General features: G+C 40.2%; 3 protein-coding genes, 1 long non-coding RNA gene and 1 pseudogene across 6 annotated transcripts; all 5 read right to left on the bottom strand.

The window, feature by feature from the left end:
• Nucleotides 1–2,929: 2,929 nt before the first annotated feature.
• Nucleotides 2,930–4,510, bottom strand: LOC135649339 (BON1-associated protein 2-like). Its single transcript, XM_065167604.1, has 2 exons — nucleotides 4,373–4,510; nucleotides 2,930–3,646 (listed from the first exon to the last, which is right to left on the bottom strand). Exon 2 carries the CDS (start codon nucleotides 3,550–3,552, stop codon nucleotides 3,118–3,120), a length of 435 nt encoding a protein of 144 aa, XP_065023676.1. The 5' UTR covers nucleotides 3,553–3,646; nucleotides 4,373–4,510; the 3' UTR covers nucleotides 2,930–3,117.
• Nucleotides 4,511–4,620: 110 nt separating this feature from the next.
• LOC103996618 (heat stress transcription factor B-2a) lies at nucleotides 4,621–6,034 on the bottom strand. Of its 2 annotated transcripts, XM_065167603.1 has the most exons (3): nucleotides 6,018–6,034; nucleotides 5,618–5,893; nucleotides 4,621–5,541 (listed from the first exon to the last, which is right to left on the bottom strand). In XM_065167603.1, the coding sequence occupies exons 1-3, from the start codon at nucleotides 6,024–6,026 to the stop codon at nucleotides 4,747–4,749; spliced, it is 1,080 nt and encodes a 359-aa protein (XP_065023675.1). In that variant the 5' UTR covers nucleotides 6,027–6,034; the 3' UTR covers nucleotides 4,621–4,746. The 2 variants fall into 2 exon arrangements, with proteins under 2 accessions (XP_065023675.1, XP_009415832.3); XM_009417557.3 differs by lacking the exon at nucleotides 6,018–6,034 and having other exon boundaries at nucleotides 5,618–5,944.
• A 2,070-nt stretch (nucleotides 6,035–8,104) lies between these two features.
• LOC135649967 (uncharacterized) lies at nucleotides 8,105–11,603 on the bottom strand (annotated as a pseudogene).
• LOC135648869 (uncharacterized) lies at nucleotides 11,577–16,361 on the bottom strand. Its single transcript, XM_065166849.1, has 3 exons — nucleotides 15,848–16,361; nucleotides 14,868–15,016; nucleotides 11,577–11,942 (listed from the first exon to the last, which is right to left on the bottom strand). The coding sequence occupies exons 1-3, from the start codon at nucleotides 16,031–16,033 to the stop codon at nucleotides 11,810–11,812; spliced, it is 468 nt and encodes a 155-aa protein (XP_065022921.1). The 5' UTR covers nucleotides 16,034–16,361; the 3' UTR covers nucleotides 11,577–11,809.
• A 436-nt stretch (nucleotides 16,362–16,797) lies between these two features.
• LOC135648870 (uncharacterized) lies at nucleotides 16,798–20,356 on the bottom strand. 2 transcript variants are annotated; one of them, XR_010501124.1, is made up of 3 exons: nucleotides 20,068–20,356; nucleotides 17,331–17,455; nucleotides 16,798–17,253 (listed from the first exon to the last, which is right to left on the bottom strand). It is a non-coding gene; the product is annotated as an uncharacterized LOC135648870 (long non-coding RNA). The 2 variants fall into 2 exon arrangements; XR_010501123.1 differs by having other exon boundaries at nucleotides 17,331–17,405.
• Nucleotides 20,357–21,181: the final 825 nt, after the last annotated feature.

The raw sequence follows: 21,181 nt of genomic DNA, 5'->3' as shown, positions 1-21,181 counted from the left end.
TGGAGACGATCGACGAATGTACAACAACATGATTGAAGACAATAATCGATGGGATGGAGGAAAATGATAGTCTTATTTTTTAGAAAAAAAAAATATTTTATGAAAAAAAAAGTGTTCTAAGGAGGAAAACTGAAAATTTAGGATTTATTTTTTTAAAGAGTTTTATCCTTTAAAGATCTTACTATAAAATAATAAATATTTTGAAGGACTTTACTATCATCAATCATTGACGTCGGGGAAGTACTAATTACCACTCCTGTGGCTCATTTGATTTGACATGGAACGAACGAATGAATTGGTCGGATGGCATGGCTCCATGATTGGATCCAAACCAAAAAGAAAAAGGTGGGGTTTGAAGGTCAGTATCATCTATCATTATTATTAATTAGATAAATACTCTAGTATTTTATATATATATATATATATATATATATATATATATATATATATATATATATATATATATATAATTGCACGACCATCGTAATTGATTCCCTCTATTGCAGTCTTCTCAACGCCGAACATAGTCATGTCGTGTGCGTAATCCAACTTCAATTCCTTGTGCGATATTGTGGACAAAAGTTTCTCGGTAAAAGCCTCCATCTGATCTCATCATGCGTCGTTTCCACCCACCGTGAGAACGGTCAATATCCAACACGTTTCCAAATCAGTTTGAGTATTTGATTATCTATAATTCTGATCTCAATTTCAGAACCGACGAATTTAGTTTCAGAATCGACGATCCTGATTTTATGGAATTTGAAATCACAATGGAATCGATTCTAGACTCTCGTGATTTCAATTCCTAACCCTCTTTTTTTTTTTTTAATATCCCTCTAATTAGTTATTTATTAAGTTGTTGGAAGGATATGATACGTATAAATCTAAAGATATCATAATATATGCAACAAGCAACATAAAATGAAAAAAAAAAAAAAACTAATTTTAAAAAAAGTATATCATGTCATACGTATTATCACTCACATGATTGACTTGCAGGATATATATAACTAGTAATATCTCAGTTGATCTAAAATCAATCACCTATGTATCTAATCATTTTTAAACCTGTATGACGCTCAAACATAATACGAGATAACGACTTCGTTAGTGGATCTATAAGGTGAAATATCATCAGGACATTCTTAAACATCTGATTAGACCCAACAGCCCATAAACCGCCCCTCCCTTGTCGTGCCTTTTACGATCCTAACAGTCATGACGAGGTTAGAGGAAAATTGTGTCCCGAAGGGCACCGCAAGTGTAGCTGAAAAATAGGGCCCATGCCTAACATGAACACTTGATGACGTGTCTCGAACTCCTTTGCGAGGTCCCGAGATACGCTTTCAGGGGGACGAATGATAGGGAATATTCTCATGCCAACTTGTAGCCACCGAGGAGTCGACGAATGATAGGGAATATTCTCATGCCAACTTGTAGCCACCGAGGAGTCGATGTGGAGCGAGTCGTATGTGATCGACTCAATGTCATCTCAGGGATAAATTGAGATGTTCTCTCAATAAGATGATGTCGTCTTTCACGATGTCAACAATCTCGATGGTGGTCCTCCTCACGAAATAGTAATCCAGAAGGAGAATATCTTATTAACTCAAGTTAGTAGGGATGTGACCTTTTTTTTAAAAAAAATACTAATTATATAGAAATCGAGAACATATCAAAATCGCTCTAAAGCAAATCAGGATTTCCTGTTAAAAATTTAATCGCCGGAAACATGAAACAACATAAAAAGTCAAGAATTACAAAACATGAACAAACGACTCCAGAAAACAATGCTTCAACCCTTGGAGTCTATTGGTATGATTCAAAATCTCATAACAACAAAAGAATTTTGAGAAGTGTCTCTATGAACTGTTCATACAAAGAACTCTAGAAAGAATGACGAAGCAGGAAAGCCTCCTATACTAACAGTAGTATTAATGATTAATCCCATTCAAGCATCGGACTCGAGAATTTCTAGCCAGTGCACGAAAAAGGTACTGTGTATACATTAAGGTTTCCCAAAAAGCTGCTGAAACTTGAAAATTCTCACATTCGCTGGTATTCTACATCATTAAAGAACACCTAAACTAAGATTTTGCCATATAGGTTGCATTTCAAACTGTATAGTTCATACTTGTCTAAATATGTTGATTAGTTTTATTTAGCTTACTTTGTATAGGATGTTGGAGTGCTGATCTACAGTGGAAAACATACTGATGAGGGTAATAATGACGATAAGACTCGGGTGACGTCAGCTGCCCCAGATGACGCCTCATGCCTCTGTTGACCTGTCAGTGCCTGGTCAACGCGGATCGAAACGCCGACCAAGGCACATTAACACCCTGCTCAAGCTCGATCCCCTCACGCCACGTCAACATCGATGTCAGACGCTACCAAAAGTACGATCCTGCTCCCCACGGGCAAGCGCATCAGGCAACGGTAACCCTCACTATAAAAACCCTCGCGCTTCAAGGAAAAGAAGGGAGAATACAATAGATAAAAAATCTCATGCGACTATTCACTAACTTGATCGTTGGAGGGGTCGGGCCGAGCTCCTCCGACCCGACCTATGTGCAGGTGCGAAGACGGAGGCCTCCCACTAAACGCATGAGCGAGGAGTTCCCTCCCGGAGGAAACAGCGACCCCGTCTCGATTGGACCATCGCAATCGGCCACCTCAACGGTCTCAAGGGCCGCCCCGAGAAGAACCCCCATCATCCGGACTCGAACCAAGCCGTGTCAACCCCGAGGCCACGGCTTAAAGTTGTTTACACCAACACATACGTAAGTCAAAATATGTTATTTATACACCGACAGTAATGCTCAACCCAGACAGTAGGTTTTACTGTCATTTTGGTACACTCAAACTTCCCAAAATAATTATGAAGATCGAAAGGTTAAAGATAAGTAGAATAATCTATAATTAGTCCTAAAATTAACATCAAATCTAATAAAATGATACCCGAAGTAAAGAATTAATTGCTTCATTCGCAAAACAAAGATCAACCATAATAATTTATTTGTTTTTAGAATTTGATTATGTGCATGTAAACCAAAGAAAAATAATCATAATCTAACTTGTAATAACCTACGGGATATCCAACAGCCACACCACCGTCTACCCCCAATGGCACGCACCACGTTTCCCCTCGCCGCCGATAACCCTAACGGAGAAGTTGATGATCCCATTGCCCACACCGTTGCTGTCCCTCAGCTTGTAACTGAGCAAGTGCAGGTAGTCCTCCAGCCACAGGAAGTCCGACACCGGAACCTCCGCCGCGGCCACCGCGCACGCGGACCCAGCGCCCATCTTGCTCCTGCAGTAGACCCCCAGCGACAGTGACCGTGCCGACGGCGGCAACGTCATCGTGAGCTTCTCGTTCCAACAGGGGTAGCCTCCGCCGTCCCGGTCGACTCCGGTGGCGACTTGGCCGTGCGTGTCGGAGCCGGAACGGACGGCCACGAAGGCGCCCTTGTCTAGCGGACGGCGGCCGCGGCGAAGCTCCTCGGCCGAGATGATGGTGATCTCTACGGTGGTCGCGGTCCTCTCCATTGCTGCTCGTATGGGGTTCGTGGCGTTGGTGCCGCTATGTACGCAGCGCGTGGGAAGGTAGGACGAAGTGGGAACGAAGCCTTGCGGCGATTTCCTACGTGGATTCCGTGTAACCAGGTTTGATTTCTTGTGGAGATTGGATAGGCGAGTCAAATTTTTTGACCTAGTCTTTCCCAAAATTCTGTGCCTTGTCATTAATTTTACGTCCAATATAGAATAATCGAGTCACCGGTCAACAGACGGACTTATGATTCGATCCAACCACACTTAACTCCTTCCCTAATAATAGAAACCAGAGGACAGTTGCCTAGCGAGAGATTGGTAGTTTGCATGCCAAGTCGATGAACAAAAAAGATGATGTGGTCGTAGAAAAGAATCATCATACGAGCTATGAAACTTCCACCAACAATAAAAACATGGTCTATTTTTGTACGACGACTACACGAAAAAGCATTTGATTCGAAAGAATGAATCTTATGAGCGTGTATGATGCCAGCAAGAAAAAGTTGATGACAAGGATAGCGCACGTCTTTTTGTCTCTACCTTTAGATGAGTGTAATATGGGGGAATTGAAATATGACATGGGCATTGAAATATGACATGACATACAAATATTACAAGTTGAATTGATCCACTCATCATCGATATTTTCTATATCAATTATAAATAAATTTTCTAGTTTTATCTTTTGTTGGGATTACACCTAATTCCTACGGTTCTAAGCAACGTTTTGCCAAAGATTTTGACCCTAAAATAGCCGTAGAAAATTCTGAAGCATACATGTCACATAAATGAACGCGATGCAAAGAGAGATTCTTACACTGACTCGATCGCCCGCTGCTTGGGAATCGAAAGACGCTGAAGGCTCTGACTCGGTACAGAAGACTTCTTACAGGTTGGAAAAGCCGAGCATAACGCGTACCGGCGTTGAAGCCTCGCCCACACGGATCAAACCGCGCCCACCTTGGAAACAATAACAACAGCAATAACCCAAACGGCGGCAGATTAATAATCCAAAAGAAACGCATAAAACTAAAGAAGGGAGGAGACGTTTCCAACAACAACAGATAGCCCTAAAGTAAACAATATTATATTATAAATTAAATACCTACAATATATTCTAAATTAATTCATTAGCTTTTTTTTTTTCCTTAGCTTCCGTGTAACATCGGAACACGTGACGGCCCGCTCGCGTCACGTGCGCGCCTCGTCGTCGCGCTCTTCGCCGCTGCGATCGGCCCAGTCTGGTACGTTACACGCCCTCCGCGTCGGCTCGGGGCAGTCGATCACCCGCGGATGCTGGGGGCGGCGCTCTGGATAAACCTCGTTAGGGTCCAGCCCCGCCGATTCCGTTGGCCCCGGCTTCAACATCGGCGGCGGGCCATCGCCGTCTTCCGACCGAGGCCGCTTCACGCCGATCGACACCCCGAAGAGCCTCGGGCTCGCTCCCGGCGGGGAGGGAGGCACCTCCTCGGACGTGGCATCCTCCGGCTTCACGTCCTCCTCCTCTTCGACCTCGTTGTAGAACGCCTCCTCCGCCCCAGGTCTCGCCGGCATCAGCTCCAGGAACGGAGCCGCCTCAGCACCTCCGCCACCTTCCTGCCGGCCCGACACGTGCCTCGATATCAGCGACGCGATCTGGCCGCACAGGCTCTTCATCTGCGCCACTTCCCGGGCGAGCCGCTCGTTCTCCTTCCTCAACCGCTCGTTCTCCTCCCCCAGCTCCGCGACGCCGCAGGGACCCACGGCCACCGTGGGAAGCGGCCCGGAAGAGGAGTCGGACGACAGCACCTGCTCCTCCCCCGAGTACGTCGGCGATCTGGCTCGGCTTACCAGCGCCGTCATCCTGCTCGCCGCGGCGGCAGGGGCCGGCTGTGGCGCCACCGTAACGGCCTTCCTGCGGTGGATCTCGCGGAGGAGGCGCTTTTCGCCTCTCCTGAAGTAATCGTTGGCGAACTCCCATCGATCCGGCACGATCTTCCGAAATCCCTATCGAAAGTCCCCAAAATACTCAAAAACACATCAATAATAAGAATAAAAGGACACGGTCGAAGATTAGGCATACGTAGGTGTTGAGTTGGCGAACGAAGCTGGAGAAATTGTTGTGCTTGAAGTGTTTTGGGAGGAGGTCGCGTGCGAACTCCGCCGGCCGCCAGACGACGAACGTCGACCCGTCCTCGTTCCACGAGATCACGTCGTCCATCTCGGGGTCGTCCACCAGCTGGTACGTCTTCGTCAGAAACGGCGTCGGCAGCGCCCGCTGCTGCCCATCCGCCGCCCGTTCCTCGGCCGGCTCCGCCGCAGGAGCCATCTCGCGAAAAGCTGCGGGAAGATATTGAAACTTTCCAGAAGTTTCGATTGAGAAACAGTAATATATATATAAATATAGAAAAGGACATTGCCGAGGGAGCGGAAAGCAGTTAGATAGGTAAAGAAATGCAACGGGTTCAAAGGAGTCGGTGTACCCGAGACATGATCCAACGGCGAGCAATGATTCGGGCAAGGCGACTAGGAGGAGAAACTTCGATCCGGTTCTCGTTCTGGAAGATTCGGGAGCCGACGTGTCTGACCAATCGGATAGTACACGTGGTGGACTGTGATGGGCTGAGCGACGGAATCGCCGGATCTTTTGTGGCTTGGATTAGCCCGACATCGACACGTTAGCAACGTGCACTTTTTATCTTCTCGGTAAGGGAAAAATAATAATACAAGGACCGACGACATTCATCATGTTCTGATATATATATATATATATATATATATATATATATATATATATATACCGTATTTGCTGCAAATCAAATTTTGGAGCATGTAGAAATTTGAACCTTGATGCAAAATGTTACCTACTGTCATAAGATATTAATTTGTGAGCAGGGAAGGTTTTAACATGAATATGTCGAGGGAAGTGTCAACCATCACATGCCATAAGTCTAAGCTGGCCTCTAGTCAAAAGTTAGGAGCAAGTTTTAAAGCATGAACCCTCCACTTGAGCAAGAACCTCATGCAAAAGTCATGAATAAAAAACAGTATAAAAACAAGTCATGAAAACCAACATGGTGAAATATAGAATTCAAAGTGAAGCAAGCACAAAGACAACACAGTATTCCAAAGGACTAAGATGAGACTGCAGGTGGAGTTTAGAGGAACTCTTCATCTTTGAAGAAAGTGAGCAACTTGAGGAGACTTGGAACATACAAGATGATACAAGTTCCACAATGCCAACTTATAATACTATGATCAAGGATATATTTTATCATAATGGTCTTCCCAACCATGGAGGCAGCAACATCACAAGGAGAAGACCAAGCTTCGGTTTAACCAACTCTAGAAAAGAGAGGCATTGCCAACTAAAGAATGACAGTAGGGGTAGGTACACATTTAAAGAATGAAATAAGTATCAGTCAATGACTGGGAAAATGAGCTCTAGGTGGATAAATTGGGAGGTAAATGACCAAAATGCACATGGCAGTAGCAAATCTGCAGCTTGTAGATGATCATCCACCTTATTGACTAATTACCTTCAAAAGCTAATATTAAAGCAAAAGAAGAGCAGGTGGATTGATTGGAAAATTTAGGTTTCTTGGAGGAATGTCCTGGGAGAAACAAGGAAAAGAATCTTAAACCTTTCTTCTTGAAATAGCAGGAAAAACTACAATACACCATATATATAAATACATCAAACAAAACTTATGATGGTGTTTGCAAGAAACAAAAATGAAAATAAAAAAAACAGGAACATTGTTGCTGACCTTATATTGATCAATAAAATATGATGGTAACAAGCAAGGATTTTAATTTCAAATGATACCACCTATGCCGGATGGTATATACAAGACAGTACGTATCGATCCGCCAACAGACCGATATGTGGACCACCCGCTACCGGGCGATGTTAACCTGGCTGCAACGAGAGAAGAAAAAGCATCGAGGGAGAATCGAGAGAACCTCGACGCTTTTCGATCAAGCGCTGCCCTCCCTCGATGATCTTGATTCAGAAGGTAACGGAGAGACGACAGCTCGGCTTCTTCTTTGTTGAAGGTCGAAGACACCTACGGCCTTCGTCGAACGTCATAGATGAGGAGAAGATCGACTGTCAAAGATGAGGAGAAGACCGATCTTCTCCTAATCTGACGTGACGAGGAGAAGAAAAGGAGGCGACGTTGCCAAGATAACGTACACTTCCTTTTTAATATATATATATATATATATATATATATATATATATATATATATATATATATATATATATATATATATATATATATATATATATATATATATATATATATATATATATATAAACACGTATCGAGTGGTACACCCTAACCTACCACTCAGTACGCTTGCACCATATCGTACCGAGTGAAGCTCAAAACAACAGTACGATACGAAATTACGAACTTTGGTAACAAGACTAATTAAAGTTTTGGTGCATCCATCTAATCAGAAATATATATGTAAAAACTCTACTTAACACAATAGGATTTCATGTGAAGCCAATTTATTTGAACAATATCTTTTAGGATATTAATTGAAAAACTTAGTTTGCATTAACTCACTGAAAATTGAAGCTCATGCTAGATGATACCAATAAAAAAGGATTAGCCAACACTAGAACCATGGAACACAAACGTTTAGTCAAACATAAAAGAAACTTCAAGAGAATGAAACAAAAAATTTATCCACAAGAGTTGAAGAAAGTTGAAACACCAGCAAAAGAAAAATGTAAGAAAGATGAAACACCACTCAGCAAAAGAAACTTCTATATGAAAATTAATCTAACTAGATAAACAGGGGTACAACGGTTAGCAATTTAAGCCATTAATGACAAAAAAAATATACTATAGTTGAAAGAAGATACATATATGTTACCAATCAAGGTTAGGAAAGCATCATTTTGACATCATACACAGAAGAATTTTACATTGAGAGCTGATTACCAATGCAAAAATTGGTTGAATACTTGAAGCTGAGAGGTATGCAAAAATTTTGACATCACATCATAGAGGTATGCTGGAGCAACAAGCTAACTTACACTGGTAAGTAATACTTACAGCAACAAGCTGTTGGTCCAGCTCTTAGAAGTGAAAAAAAATAGTTCTATAGTTGTCATTCAGTTTTTCTATTTAAATAGTTTGATAAATGTCTTTGCTTATCATATAATCAATTCTTATTTTGTTGTGAGTTACAGTAAGGCTGCTTCAAGAGTGTTCTACTTGTTTAAAAACTCCCACCCCAAAAAAAAACCAATTTATAAGAAAGAAAAGCAGCCATTGGCAAATGACATGAAGTCAACATTAGAAAAGTATGGGTTAATTAGTACAGGACGATCTACAGAGTAAACACAGTGAATGCTCACAATAATATATGCTTGTTTATTGCTGCTTAAAAAAAAAAAAATCTTAACCTTCTTTGTTGCAGCTCCATTTGAATGAAATATATCATAAACATATGCCCTAAATAATACATTAACTGCTTGTTGGAACACAATCTCGAAGTATATTGAAATTGAAGAGCAGATAGCAATACCTACATGACAAGTATTAAGAGCAGATAACTTCCTATTATCTACAATATTAAGAGCAGATAGCAATACCTACATGACAAGTACAACAATCCTGCAATCAAACTTCTGCATCTTTTTTCGATTTGAGATTATGATTTCCTATTTGTAAACCGCAACGAAGCCCATTCATCAAACAGAACATGGGCTGAATAGTGGGAATAGATGTTGCAAGGTCCACAAACTGTGGCAAAATTAACCACTATTTGTTCTACTGAAATTGTTGGCCGTCACATCTCTACATTTGGCTACAACCTAAGAGAAGCTATACTCATCTTACCAGCATACGAATAAGTTTGAACTCAAAATTCTCATGCACAAAGTTGAAGTATTGAACCCAAACCATGTACACCACTCAAGGAGTCCAAGCTGCCACAAAAACTGAGAGACCAATGAATGTTAAAGAGAAACCAATAAATGTTGATGTTTAACATAGACAAACACCTGTTCTCCAACTCGATCACGTTTGCTAGAGAACAAAGATTTTCTTGTTGATGGTCTAATTTGATTTCTAGAAGTGGACCTTACCAAAAGTAAGTAGCATTTACGATTGGAACAATGAACTAATTTTCCAAATGAATTAATCAAATCAATATGCCCTTGTGGTGTTTACCCTCTATTCATTGGATTAGCTCATAGACTGACAACTATCTAACTTCTGACATATGGAATGTTTTCTCATTTCAAATAAAAAAAAAAGTTTCTAACTTACCAAAAGAATGACAAATCGATGCTTTCCTATCAATTATTACGAATTTGAACTATCTAACTTTAGTACAAATTGATGCTTTCCCCTTCAATAATTAGGAATTTGAATGCTTAATTTGATGATTTTTACCTCACTAAGAAAGGTGACTAGCTATGTAACTTCAAAGTTGTAATATTTTTTTCTCTTCTTAACACTAGACCATATTTTATGTGGCTCCATTGATAAATATAATAAAAGATAGCTTGAAAAATTATCATATATTGCATGTTACATGTTTAATTGAAGACAATAGATGATATTAGAGAACAAAAAATTCACAAATCAAACAACCATACAAGTTGTGATTGCATTAGCAAAAACAAAAGATACAAGTATCAAGCTCCTCAATCAAAATTAAATAGCAATCACCTCAACATTGGTAAGTAACAAACATTCCAACTCCTATGTTTGAAAAGGCAATGCTCAAGTAAACAAAGCTCCAAATCAAGACACAAACAAGAAACCACATCGATGTAAACAGAGGATTGACTTGGTCAGTGTGAACCAAACAAACATAATCCACCAAGCTAAGAACAAAGCTATCTCTTTTACAAGATCAGAGGAATTTAGAAGATTACCCATGAAAAGTACACCACTAAACAAGTCGCCTCTAACCTGAGACAACCCAAGCAACAGCAGAACCATAACCGGTGGTGCAAAGAACTGGAGCACCACCAAGCAGAGATAGTGATTGTGCAGGAACATTTTTTGCCCTCCCACAGTCCATGTCCGGCACCTGGGTAGCATGCAGCCACTGATACCAGCAGACCACGGCCTCATTAAGGTACATTTGAACGTTAGGGCGGAATACCATAAGCTGCAGGACGACAGAAACTAGCAGAGTCCAAACTCTTGCTCCCTGAACCCGACCGACCTGATGTCACCTCCAGCCGGCACCACTGCCACCGGGATCACCCAGAGAGGCGGTGCGGCGGCCCCTGCAAGAACAGCGACGTAGAGAACCTCGGTGAAGGGGCCACACGAAACCACGGCAAGGTTCCACCGGATCTGATCCGTCCCTAGCCAGAACGCCCTCGCCGCCCGAGAGAAGAACAATCCCGCAAGGGCCCCGGCGAGTACCGAAGCCGTCGCCTTAGCAGTTCCAGCAAGACAACCGCCCAGCTCAAAGTCAAAGAGGAAGGGAGAGAGGACGAAGGTGATGAGCAGAGCAGAGAGGAAGCCTCAGAAGCCGGCTATGAAGCTCAGCTCCTTCTCCGTCCGTTTCGAGGCGGATCTCTCTCGAGAGAGTTTGGAGAGGACGAGGAAGAGGTGGGCAGCGGCGATCGCAATCGCGAGAGAGGGTTCGGAGGGAGAGAAGATGCGGAAGAACGCGAGATCCGCTGAGGGGACGGCGGAGACGAGGAAGGCAGCGCGAAAGGAGGGGAAGAGGAAGCGGGTGCGGAGGCGGAGGAGCAGGGCATTGGCATCGTCGAAGCCGCGGGGGGGTGGGGGTGGTGGGCGCGGTTTCCAGAAGCTGTTGATAAAGTATCTCCTGTGATCATACTATGAAACCACCACCTACTACATTCGTAAAATCTATCGCTCCTTATATGAGAGCGGATGTGGCTTGAGTTTTTCTATACTATTGTGGTAGCTAAAACGGTGCACTCCTTATCTGCCACATGAGGAGGATTCCTCGCTCCTTATACGACGACTAAGTTTTTGTTTTTTGTTTTAATGTATCGCAGACAACATATATACAGATGGTAATACAAGAAATCACATTATTTTTACCATTACTAACAAACCATGAAGTAATGGTATTTATCACCTATGTCCCTATCGCGATTGTTATAATGTCTATAAATATTAGCGCAACATTAGAATGTAATTGCATTAACACTCTACCAAGTTCTCTCAATTATCAGATAATAGAAACAAAAACTTACGTGGGCGCACAAAAACATGGTCATAGTTTGCTTATCTTTCACGAGAAGCACTACTCATCCGTTGATTCCAAAAATCCGGACCTTGTGCATGTTTGGGAATTTGGCAACCTCCAAAATGGCCACTGCAATCGTGTTCAAGAACAGCATCGGATGTTGGTAATCGGTTGTGTGCGAGGCTATCAAGTACCTGCTCACATTCAGAAACCAGAACATATCAAGTGGTTAGAACTCATGTAGATTGTAGGAATCAGGAGCAGATTACTACAAGTGAACTTCAAATGTCAAAACATGTGTATGCTTCTTCACGACAATAACAAGTAATGCATCATGGGTTTTGCAGTAATCACATATGAGAATAGCCGTTAAAACTACAACGGTGCTAACCACTGCAGAAGGAGCAGACAGATATGGAGATAGACATGCATCGCACTAAGATGCCCTAGGAGTCAACTACTACAACCAACACAACATGGGTGCCGGTACGGATGTGCATCTGAATCAGTTATAAGTGGCCAAACTCAAGATGACTCCCAAATTCTTTGCCGACAAAGAAGTAGGTGGTGGTCGTCGCAGCTGGCTCTCTGCAACTAGAGGAGAATAAGACATGAAGAAGAGGGGGAAGAGAAAAAGGGCAGTTCTATCTTTGTGCCACTGCCATTGTTGCTCTCTTGCCATTGCCATTGTTGCGCAGAATCCACTGCAGCTACATATGTGCAGAGAGAGAGAGAGAGAGAGAGAGAGAGAGAGAGAGAAGATGGGTTTGCAATGGGACTATGAGGAGAGGAACAAGACTCAAGGATTCAGAAGTTTTGAACTTTCCTCGGTCCTCCGATGTAGAAAGCATTTTGCTTCGCATCAAGACCACTGGCTTGTTGTCCATCATCACAAGGTTATAACTTAGATATTTGACTAAATACAAAGATTTAGAAACTTTCAATTAATTATGATAGCTTTAGATTACAACAGTAAATGTAAATTTGTATCTGGAAAACTCAACTAAAAGTCTCATTGGAGAGAATCCTTTCCCAGGATTCCTCAAGGGTTGTATTAGAGTGTGATGGTATGGTCCTTGAGTCTCACAAAAGCTAAACGTTCTTTTCCCCTGGTGAAAGCCCAATTCCTTACCCAAATAATAAATAGATAAAACTTGCATGAACTTCGCATCCCCTTAATTCTCATGATTATTTATGTATCTATCCCCTACCCTTCTCACCCATTAACTTTTCTCTCTCACACACACACTTACTCGGCGCAATATCACAAAAAAACAGCAAATAGCATGCCCCAAGAGTTTATCTTTCCCCATCGACTCCTTGTCCCCTCTCCTCCTTCCTTAGATCGCTGGTTGTAGCACACAGCTGGCAATGACTATTGCCCCTCTCCTTCAGAAAGAAATCAGTCAGAATCCTCCAGACTTGACCAATTCAGGGACAATTTACATATGATTCTGACCAAGTTCAATGATTCTGCTGGAGTCCAACTCATAACCTGTACCATCTATTGCCCATGCTTGATTGCTACAGGGTGAAGTGCCAAGTTCAAGCATCACAGGCTCCACACTCTTCCCATGTCTAGGAGAATTTGGGAATGCTCCCACCAATGAAGGGTTACCATAGGAATTTCAGCAAGTTCCTATGTTGCCTACATCTGTTGTCCCATTGACAACAGGTCACAAAATTGCTGATGTTTGTGAAGCCTTTCGACTTCTAATGTACTCCATTCTGACCCTATACTAATAATGTCTTGGATGGTGATTGCAAATCTATATGATGAGCCTTGATCAAATATAGCATATGATAGATTGGACGACTAACCATGTAGGAATGCTTTATCTCTCAAGAGGTTTCTAGGGTTTGTTCCCTTGCATACTCTTTGCTATTAAATCATTGATCATACAATTACACGAGAACTACAAACTAAGATGTATGCAAACAGAAGGATACCAAAACCCATGGCAAAATCTTAAGAAGTAAAAGACCACTTGGCAAACATGTGAATCTAGAAACCTTTAAGATATGTGTCATCTTATTTACATAGAAGTATGACCAGAAGTTGCAGAAAATCTATCATTGGACAGCACCAGTAAGACATGTTCTCAAATGAAATAAGGAAAATTCCCAGGGTGAAAGAAGAAACATCTATGCACAAAATTTATCCTTGGACTACCAGTATAATGTGATCTGAATAGAAATTAAAACAAGTTCCTGATTCTTGCAGTCAAGGAGAAACACATGTATTGCGTTTGTATCTAAACTGCAAATTCTGATACATCTTTACAGAAAATGGGACAAATGAAGAATGAACAGACAGAATATAGGAGCAAATTATCATAAGAAGATCAAAGGACAAATCTTTTACCGAAAACATGCTCCACTAAAAACAAAATAAATTCCAAGTCATAGGGTCCAAGAAACTAGAAATAAACATGGGGTCCAAGTCAACCAGTATATTATAGCATGCAGTAGTTAGTGGCATAAACATATAACTTGGATAAAAAGCATGATTCTCAGATCAATTGCAATATTAAATGCTCTTTATAAGCATCTCACTATATTTCAAGAAAGCATGGGTTTATATATGGGGGTACACTAACCATATCATACTGGTATAAAGAACGTCAACCACACCACCTAGCACCAATATATCAAACAATATTTTATTACTTCTTTAATGGTGCAAGGAAACATATCTTAACATACAGATTGGTATGTACCTGTCCAATAACATTCTGGTATGGGTAACGATGCTAATATTTAAAAACTTGCTAGGAAGAATATTAAAATAATCAAATAATTGGTTACGAATGTACAATATGTATTCGATTTTTTCATTATATTTTTTCATTATATGCTAATGGAATGTATGATATCTCATAAGCATTCTTGTTTCAAGGAATTTCCTAGTGATCGGTTGAAACAAGCACATCTAGTTTTGACTGCATTGAGCTGCAACAAGGAGAATGACTAGTTGTCCGACTCCAAATGTTTGTAACACCATATCACCTAACCAAAGCATAAGCCATTCACAAGGTTTTATATTTCATGTTCTTTTTCACTAAAAGGAACATATTTAAAATTTATGTGCAATAGAGATAAAGAAGCATTGAACTCACAGGACGACAGGTACAACGGTCAAAAATTTCCTGTTACGTGTAAGTTGCTTTCCATTTTCCATCTGCTCCCACCAGGTCAAGTTATTGTAGATACCCTGATCTTCAGCAAAGGGAGTGCCCTTTTTCCAATGGAAGAAGTAATATGTAACCTGAAAAACAATCCATCTAGAAATCATATCTTGGACAAACAAAGCACCAAATTTATAATTACTAGACATACAGTTGGCCCTAATTCTACAAAAAAAAATGATAACTACCATCAGATATCTTCACTATTGACCAAAATGATAAGCAAGAAATATCAAAGTTGTAATTCAAATATTTTATCTGCTATAACGAAGACTGCAGGCACCAATTCTTCTGGAAGAAGTACTAAATATGTTCAATATACAAAAACCCTACACTTTGTCATCCAAACAATTATGAATTCACGATTGCCATAACCACAAGCAACATGCTTGAAACTCAACTGGTCTTAAAAGCAGTTAACCATGTTCAATCATATGGGTACAAAAAATCAATTGTCAATGAAGCAGAACAATGGTATTCCGACAACGAAGAGGCTATTGACTCATTGAAAGATATTATTGGCTACCAAACATTTCTCCATGTAGCAAAATAAAAATTTTGTAACTCGGTAAAAGTTACTCGTCAAGCTGAAAAAGGAGTGCCAACATTTGAAATTCTTATTGCAATATAACTAGTTTTCTACATGAAACCAACAAAACTTGCTATTTCTATTGCGTCACTCAAGCCAGTCTCGATCCTATATACCGAACATAAAATGTTGTAATGCTTCGCAGAGAATGCCGATATAAAATCCGAAACCTATATAAAAAAAGCAAATCAACTAGTAAATATTTGAAACGTTAAAAGGAAAACGAAAAACAAAAGAGAAGAAAGAGGGGGAATAAACATCGGACAAGAATCAAGTGAAACGAGGGTAGGAAAGATGAGAACTTTGAGGCGAGGCGACCGACCGCGAAGTGGAAGAGATTGACGAGGGTCCAGGCCATCCCGGGGGTGCAGCCGAAGACGGAGAACACGAGTAGCCAGGACAAGAGGAGGATGAGCACGTAGATGGTCCAGACACCGGGGTACAGGAACCACTCGGTGTTCTTGTTCATATCCATCGGCGGCGCCGTCTGCGCGTAGAGCTTCGCCATCGCGTCGCTCTGCGTTCCTCCCTCCGCCGGGCGCTTCTTCCAGATTCAAGGCCGAGGACGAAGAGCGCCCGATCGAGAAGAGATGGGAGCGAGGGTTAATGCAGGTCGACGAAGAAGTCGGAGGAGGAAGCGAGCGAGAGAAAGGGGGATCGATTTCGGTCAAAGCACGTTGGAATTGGGTTTTTGGTCGGAGAGGCGGACGTCGGATTTGACTCGTTCATCTAGCATCAACCATATATGTATAGCAGGAGGCGATTGCAAGGCCAAGTCGTCGTTCTACTATTAACCCATTGTGTTGGAGGTCACCAAGGTCGCAACACAAATGGAAATGGAATAAGCTCAGAAAACTTGGTCAAGAGAAAGCAAAGCATTCATAAGACAATTCAGGGTGTCAATAATTTGGAATTATAAAGCCTCAATTGGAAAACTCTAATCATCAAACAACGTGATTAGGGTTTGGATTGGATAGGGACTTTAGAACCATTTTATTTTCTGTTATCACAAAATTAGAAATATTTATCTTTTAACTAGTATATATATATATATATATATATATATATATATATATATATATATATATATATATATATATATATATATATATATATATATATATATATATATATATATATACTTACTTAGCTATGGATTTAGTCTCATATTGGTTAAAATATTGAAAAAATGAAGACTAAAAAAAGTCCAAGCCCACTAACCAAAGCAAGCATGAACCCATTGGAAAGGTCAAAACCATGCAAAACAAAATGTCATCAGAACCATGAAACAACATCCATTAGGGTTGGGGTCAGTTAGGGACTTCTACAACTGTTTTAGTCCTATATTGACTAAAATATTGAAAATTGAAGACCTAAAAAGATAGTTGAAGCCGACTATCAATCACAAAATTCATTGGTGTATCTATCGGACCTTATAAATCTAAGGTCTTAACTCATTTTCGATACTTGAGATTAAACCAGTGTGTTAGATTTCATCCTTACAGCCATGACTTGATCGGTCAGCGCCGACCTTCACCAACTGATACAATGCAAGAGACACTCAACCCACCAATTAAGTCCCTCACCGAGTTGCATTCTAAGTGAATTCATTCTTGTTTTTGTTTCTTTTCATTGACGACACCCTGAAAGAATTCTATCCCTTCTACCCCCATAAACCACCTTCAAATTTGTTCCAGATATCCTTAACCATCTCCAACTTTTCCTGATCTGACATTACATGTAACAAAATAAGAAGCTCGACAGAACATGACAATGAAGCATAAGCTGAGGTAGAACAAGCTAACCTTATGCCGCCATCCGCTTGCTCATCCTTAATTAAGATCTATGACTTTCACGATTGCATGACATCCCTTACAATGCTGGGGAAAAAAAGTCTGTATCAACAAACTGAAAGTCTTCTGTCAAGAAACTGAATTGAATGCACAGAAAAAGAACATCAATTATAAAAACTTTTAAGCATGATAGACACACTATAGACTACAAAGTCTGTAGTTCATATAAATGTATGATATCAGTACTATAGCAGGGAATACAAATTAATATACAACACTTCCATAGAGGGGACTTTCAATCAAGATTGTGAAACTGTTACCTTCTTCCAAAGCTGTAGATTAAATTGTTGTGTTCAGGAACTTCAACTAAAAGAAAGTTTGCGGTTCAGAAATACAGGGAGTAAGAAGTAACAACTCAAAGAATTCCAGTGACATCCATGATATCAAGATACTCGATCCATATTCATTAAAGGTTCAAACATATATAGCCGATAGATGGATGATAAATATCACAATAAGGCAAGCCCACAAACAGAAAAAATTAGCGAGACTAATTGAAATGCTTCGCAATTAATGCTTTGAAAAGCTATTCAAGGAGTAAGCTGGAACTTTCTTCACAATTGATCCCCTTAACATTGAAATTCCTTTTTTTCTCCCACATAAATTCAAAGTTTCGAGTCAACTGCATAGCAATGACATGACCAAAAATAACAAAAAGCTAAAAAGGAGCACAAGGGTGTCCATGAACAGTAACATCAACTGTAGCTTGGTCATCACAATTACATTGTCAAGGAAAACCAATAAATGGAGCAGCTAACATATAGGATAATGGCTTAAAACATTTCCTCCAATGCCAACTAAGAGAGTCTATCAAACATAAGAAAAATAGAAACAAGGTTCCAAGATCATGTGCCACATCATGTCACCAAAAATGTGCAGTGCATATGGTCTGGTCTGACAACAAAGTTTACCATGGATTGAACCGTGATATACAATCTTTGGTTTGGTGAATTGTCAGGAACATTGCTTCCTAATTGTGCTTTTTGCTTAATTGCTTTGAGGGCAAAGTTGGAGCCTCCCAAGAGGGATTGGAGATGAGAGAAATAAAGTACAGTATATCATGTTGATTTAAACGTATAATTACCCAAAAAGCTAAGTTAGTGGTTCAAAATCTCCTATTTACAGGGTTACTTCTGCATAAACACTATCAAACATCAAAAAGGAAACAATGAAAGGGAACAAATTGCCAAAAACACATCATCATGAGAAGACTGATTGGCCTTTCTGCTTGGCAATGTAACTAAAGGAATTGATGATTCCTTTCTATTAGTCGGAAATTTAGTCGACTACTACCAGGAGCCAACCGGATGCTGCAGGACTGGTTCTAGATTAGTATTGGACTGGTCCAGAAGGCCTGAGTTGCTGCTGAGGATGGTTTGGGTTGGCTTCTGAACTCACCTGGTTCCCAGGGTGTAGTTGGAAATCAATGCAGATTCTGAGAACTGATTTTAAATACCACGCCACAACAACAGCTACTGCATAGATTAAGAATCAAGACCGTGACACAAAACAAAGTAAGTGAAGCACAACATTCTATATGTCTTGGACTCAAAGACTTCAGATATATTAGTTGATACCCAAACATGAAAACATACGACACATAAAATGGGCATCGAATGACGATGACTTATATTGACCAGAATTAGTTTTCAGCACAGAACACAGTGACCCTTGAACCAGCATGCAATTGAGTCACAAATATGCATCACCGTAGCACATCAGATAAAGCAAAGTTTTATATAATATGCAGAAACCCATCGGGGTAGATTGTAATCACCATCAAATTTGAAGATAGGAGAGCAGATGTCTTATTGGAGTAGCAATACCATCTGATCGGATGGTAAATATAACATTAATGATATAAAACATCCAGGCATGCCGCTTGTTCAATGGTTCCTCAAGTAGATAGTGCATTAATTACCACCTGCAATCACCTCAATGGTTCCTCTATGATCTGTACTTTTCTGGTTAGATCCATGAGGATCCAGCATCCAGGATCGTATGCATGTTGCAATTCGTCCATAAGGATCTACGTCCATCTTTCAGGATCAAGTACACTTGTTGCATGAGATGCACCAAAGCCAAAGAAAGCCATCATCAAAGATATTGGATGGATCCAAAAGTGGTTGCTAATTCATTTGCCACAGAAAATTTCTAGATCAGAGCACACCTGATGTCAAAAAGCTACCATCCATCACCCTTTTATATATTATCACTTGTGCAAGACAGGATAGAAACCAAGCATTTTTAGATATCCTTTTTATGTCTATCTTTACCAAGATAACACTACCAACTCCATTTGATTTAAAGATTGCATTTGAATGATCTGCTTCTTTTGTCCAACCGACTAATAGGTCATATCATCTAGTGATTCATCGACTAGATATCATTTGGGATGCACTTACATAGCTACACAATATGACCCCATGAATAGTACGTCGTTCATCTATAAGTAGTGTAGAAACAATTTGCGGTAGTGTTTGATTGTTGATAAAGGATAGTATTCCATAATATGTCTTCCTATCAACAGACTTTTTCTTCTTCCTCGGTATACTCGGCAAAATTCTGATTTCCATAATGTATCCAGAAAATCAAATAAGAAAATACAAATCTAAGATCTCCGATTACTGATCACAAGGAGAATGCATCAGGATCGAAACCCTAGTTAAGTGAGAGAGAGAGAGGATACCTCGCATTTGGGGAATGGTTGGAGAGCGGAGGAATAGGCGAATGGAATCATCGGAGCCGACGCTGGATCTGAGGAACTTGAGTAGGCTCCGAAGGCTTCTGATCCGGTAAAGGATGGAGAAATCGGCCATGGCGTCGCGGAGGACGGACCGGATGGCCAGCATCACGTCCCGAATGAGCCTCCAACAATTCAGTGCGGCGACCAGCTCCCCCACCGCCTCCTATCGGCGGCCACGGCCCTCCGATTCCGTCGTCCGACCCTAGTTGGAGTCTCCAGTTCGGTTTCCCGGTTCGGCTCTTTGCTCTTCTGAATCGGACCGAACCGCTCGTAGAACCGGTCGACTTTGATGAATCCGATTAATTACTCGTGGTTTCAGTGTCAGCACGAGGAAAAATTATTTAGGATTAATTTTCCAAAAAAAATATTATTGGTAATCCTTCTATTATTTATAATCTTATTTTAATTTTTTTTAATATTTTAAGATATTACTCTATAAATGGGTGGGCATAAATATTTTCGACTTATCACTTAATTTAGATACTTTTCCAAATCTTTCCCTATCATTTTCTCCAAATATTTTCAGACGAATCGATATTCGTGGAAATAAAATATGTTGTAAGAAGCAAGGATAACTGTGAAGTGAGTGTATGATTGATAATTGAGAGACTATATTAATATTATTATATATTATTTATTTGTTAGATGTTCGATGGTAAAAAAATGATTATCAATAATAATCTTCCGAAAGATTATTATTTTTTAGTTTTTTGTGAGAGGTGTTTTTTTTTTGTTTCAAAAGAATATCCTCTATTTATTATAATCTCGAAATACTTATTGATAAAAGAGAGAGTATAACTATTTATACCTCTTGGATCGATATATAAGATAAATCAATCTCATGTATTAGACTCACAATTGTCAGTGTTTTTAATAGGCTTATAGTGTTTTTAGTACCTCTATCAAAATATTGTAAGTCGATATCATTTACAATAAGTTTATTATTAAAAAAAAAGATAATTTGACTGAAGACTCTATAAACATCAACTCATATGGTTTCAAATAAATATCTTTATCAATTTAGAAATAAGAACAATCAAATATGAAAACTTTTCTG

This window comes from Musa acuminata, chromosome BXJ3-9, assembly GCF_036884655.1.
Source record: "Musa acuminata AAA Group cultivar baxijiao chromosome BXJ3-9, Cavendish_Baxijiao_AAA, whole genome shotgun sequence".
Lineage (NCBI taxonomy): Eukaryota > Viridiplantae > Streptophyta > Magnoliopsida > Zingiberales > Musaceae > Musa > Musa acuminata.
This window is presented reverse-complemented; position numbering and strand designations above follow the sequence as displayed.

Coding starts and splice junctions, on each gene's coding strand:
- LOC135649339 (XM_065167604.1), bottom strand. CDS start 3,552: ATGGAGAGGACCGCGACCACCGTAGAGATCACCATCATCTCGGCCGAG.
- LOC135648869 (XM_065166849.1), bottom strand. CDS start 16,033: ATGGCGAAGCTCTACGCGCAGACGGCGCCGCCGATGGATATGAACAAG. Junction 15,017..15,847: donor TCAATCTCTTCCACTTCGCG/GTCGGTCGCCTC, acceptor ATTGTTTTTCAG/GTTACATATTACTTCTTCCA. Junction 11,943..14,867: donor ACCGTTGTACCTGTCGTCCT/GTGAGTTCAATG, acceptor GAATGTGAGCAG/GTACTTGATAGCCTCGCACA.
- LOC103996618 (XM_065167603.1), bottom strand. Junction 5,542..5,617: donor TTCGCCAACTCAACACCTAC/GTATGCCTAATC, acceptor GACTTTCGATAG/GGATTTCGGAAGATCGTGCC.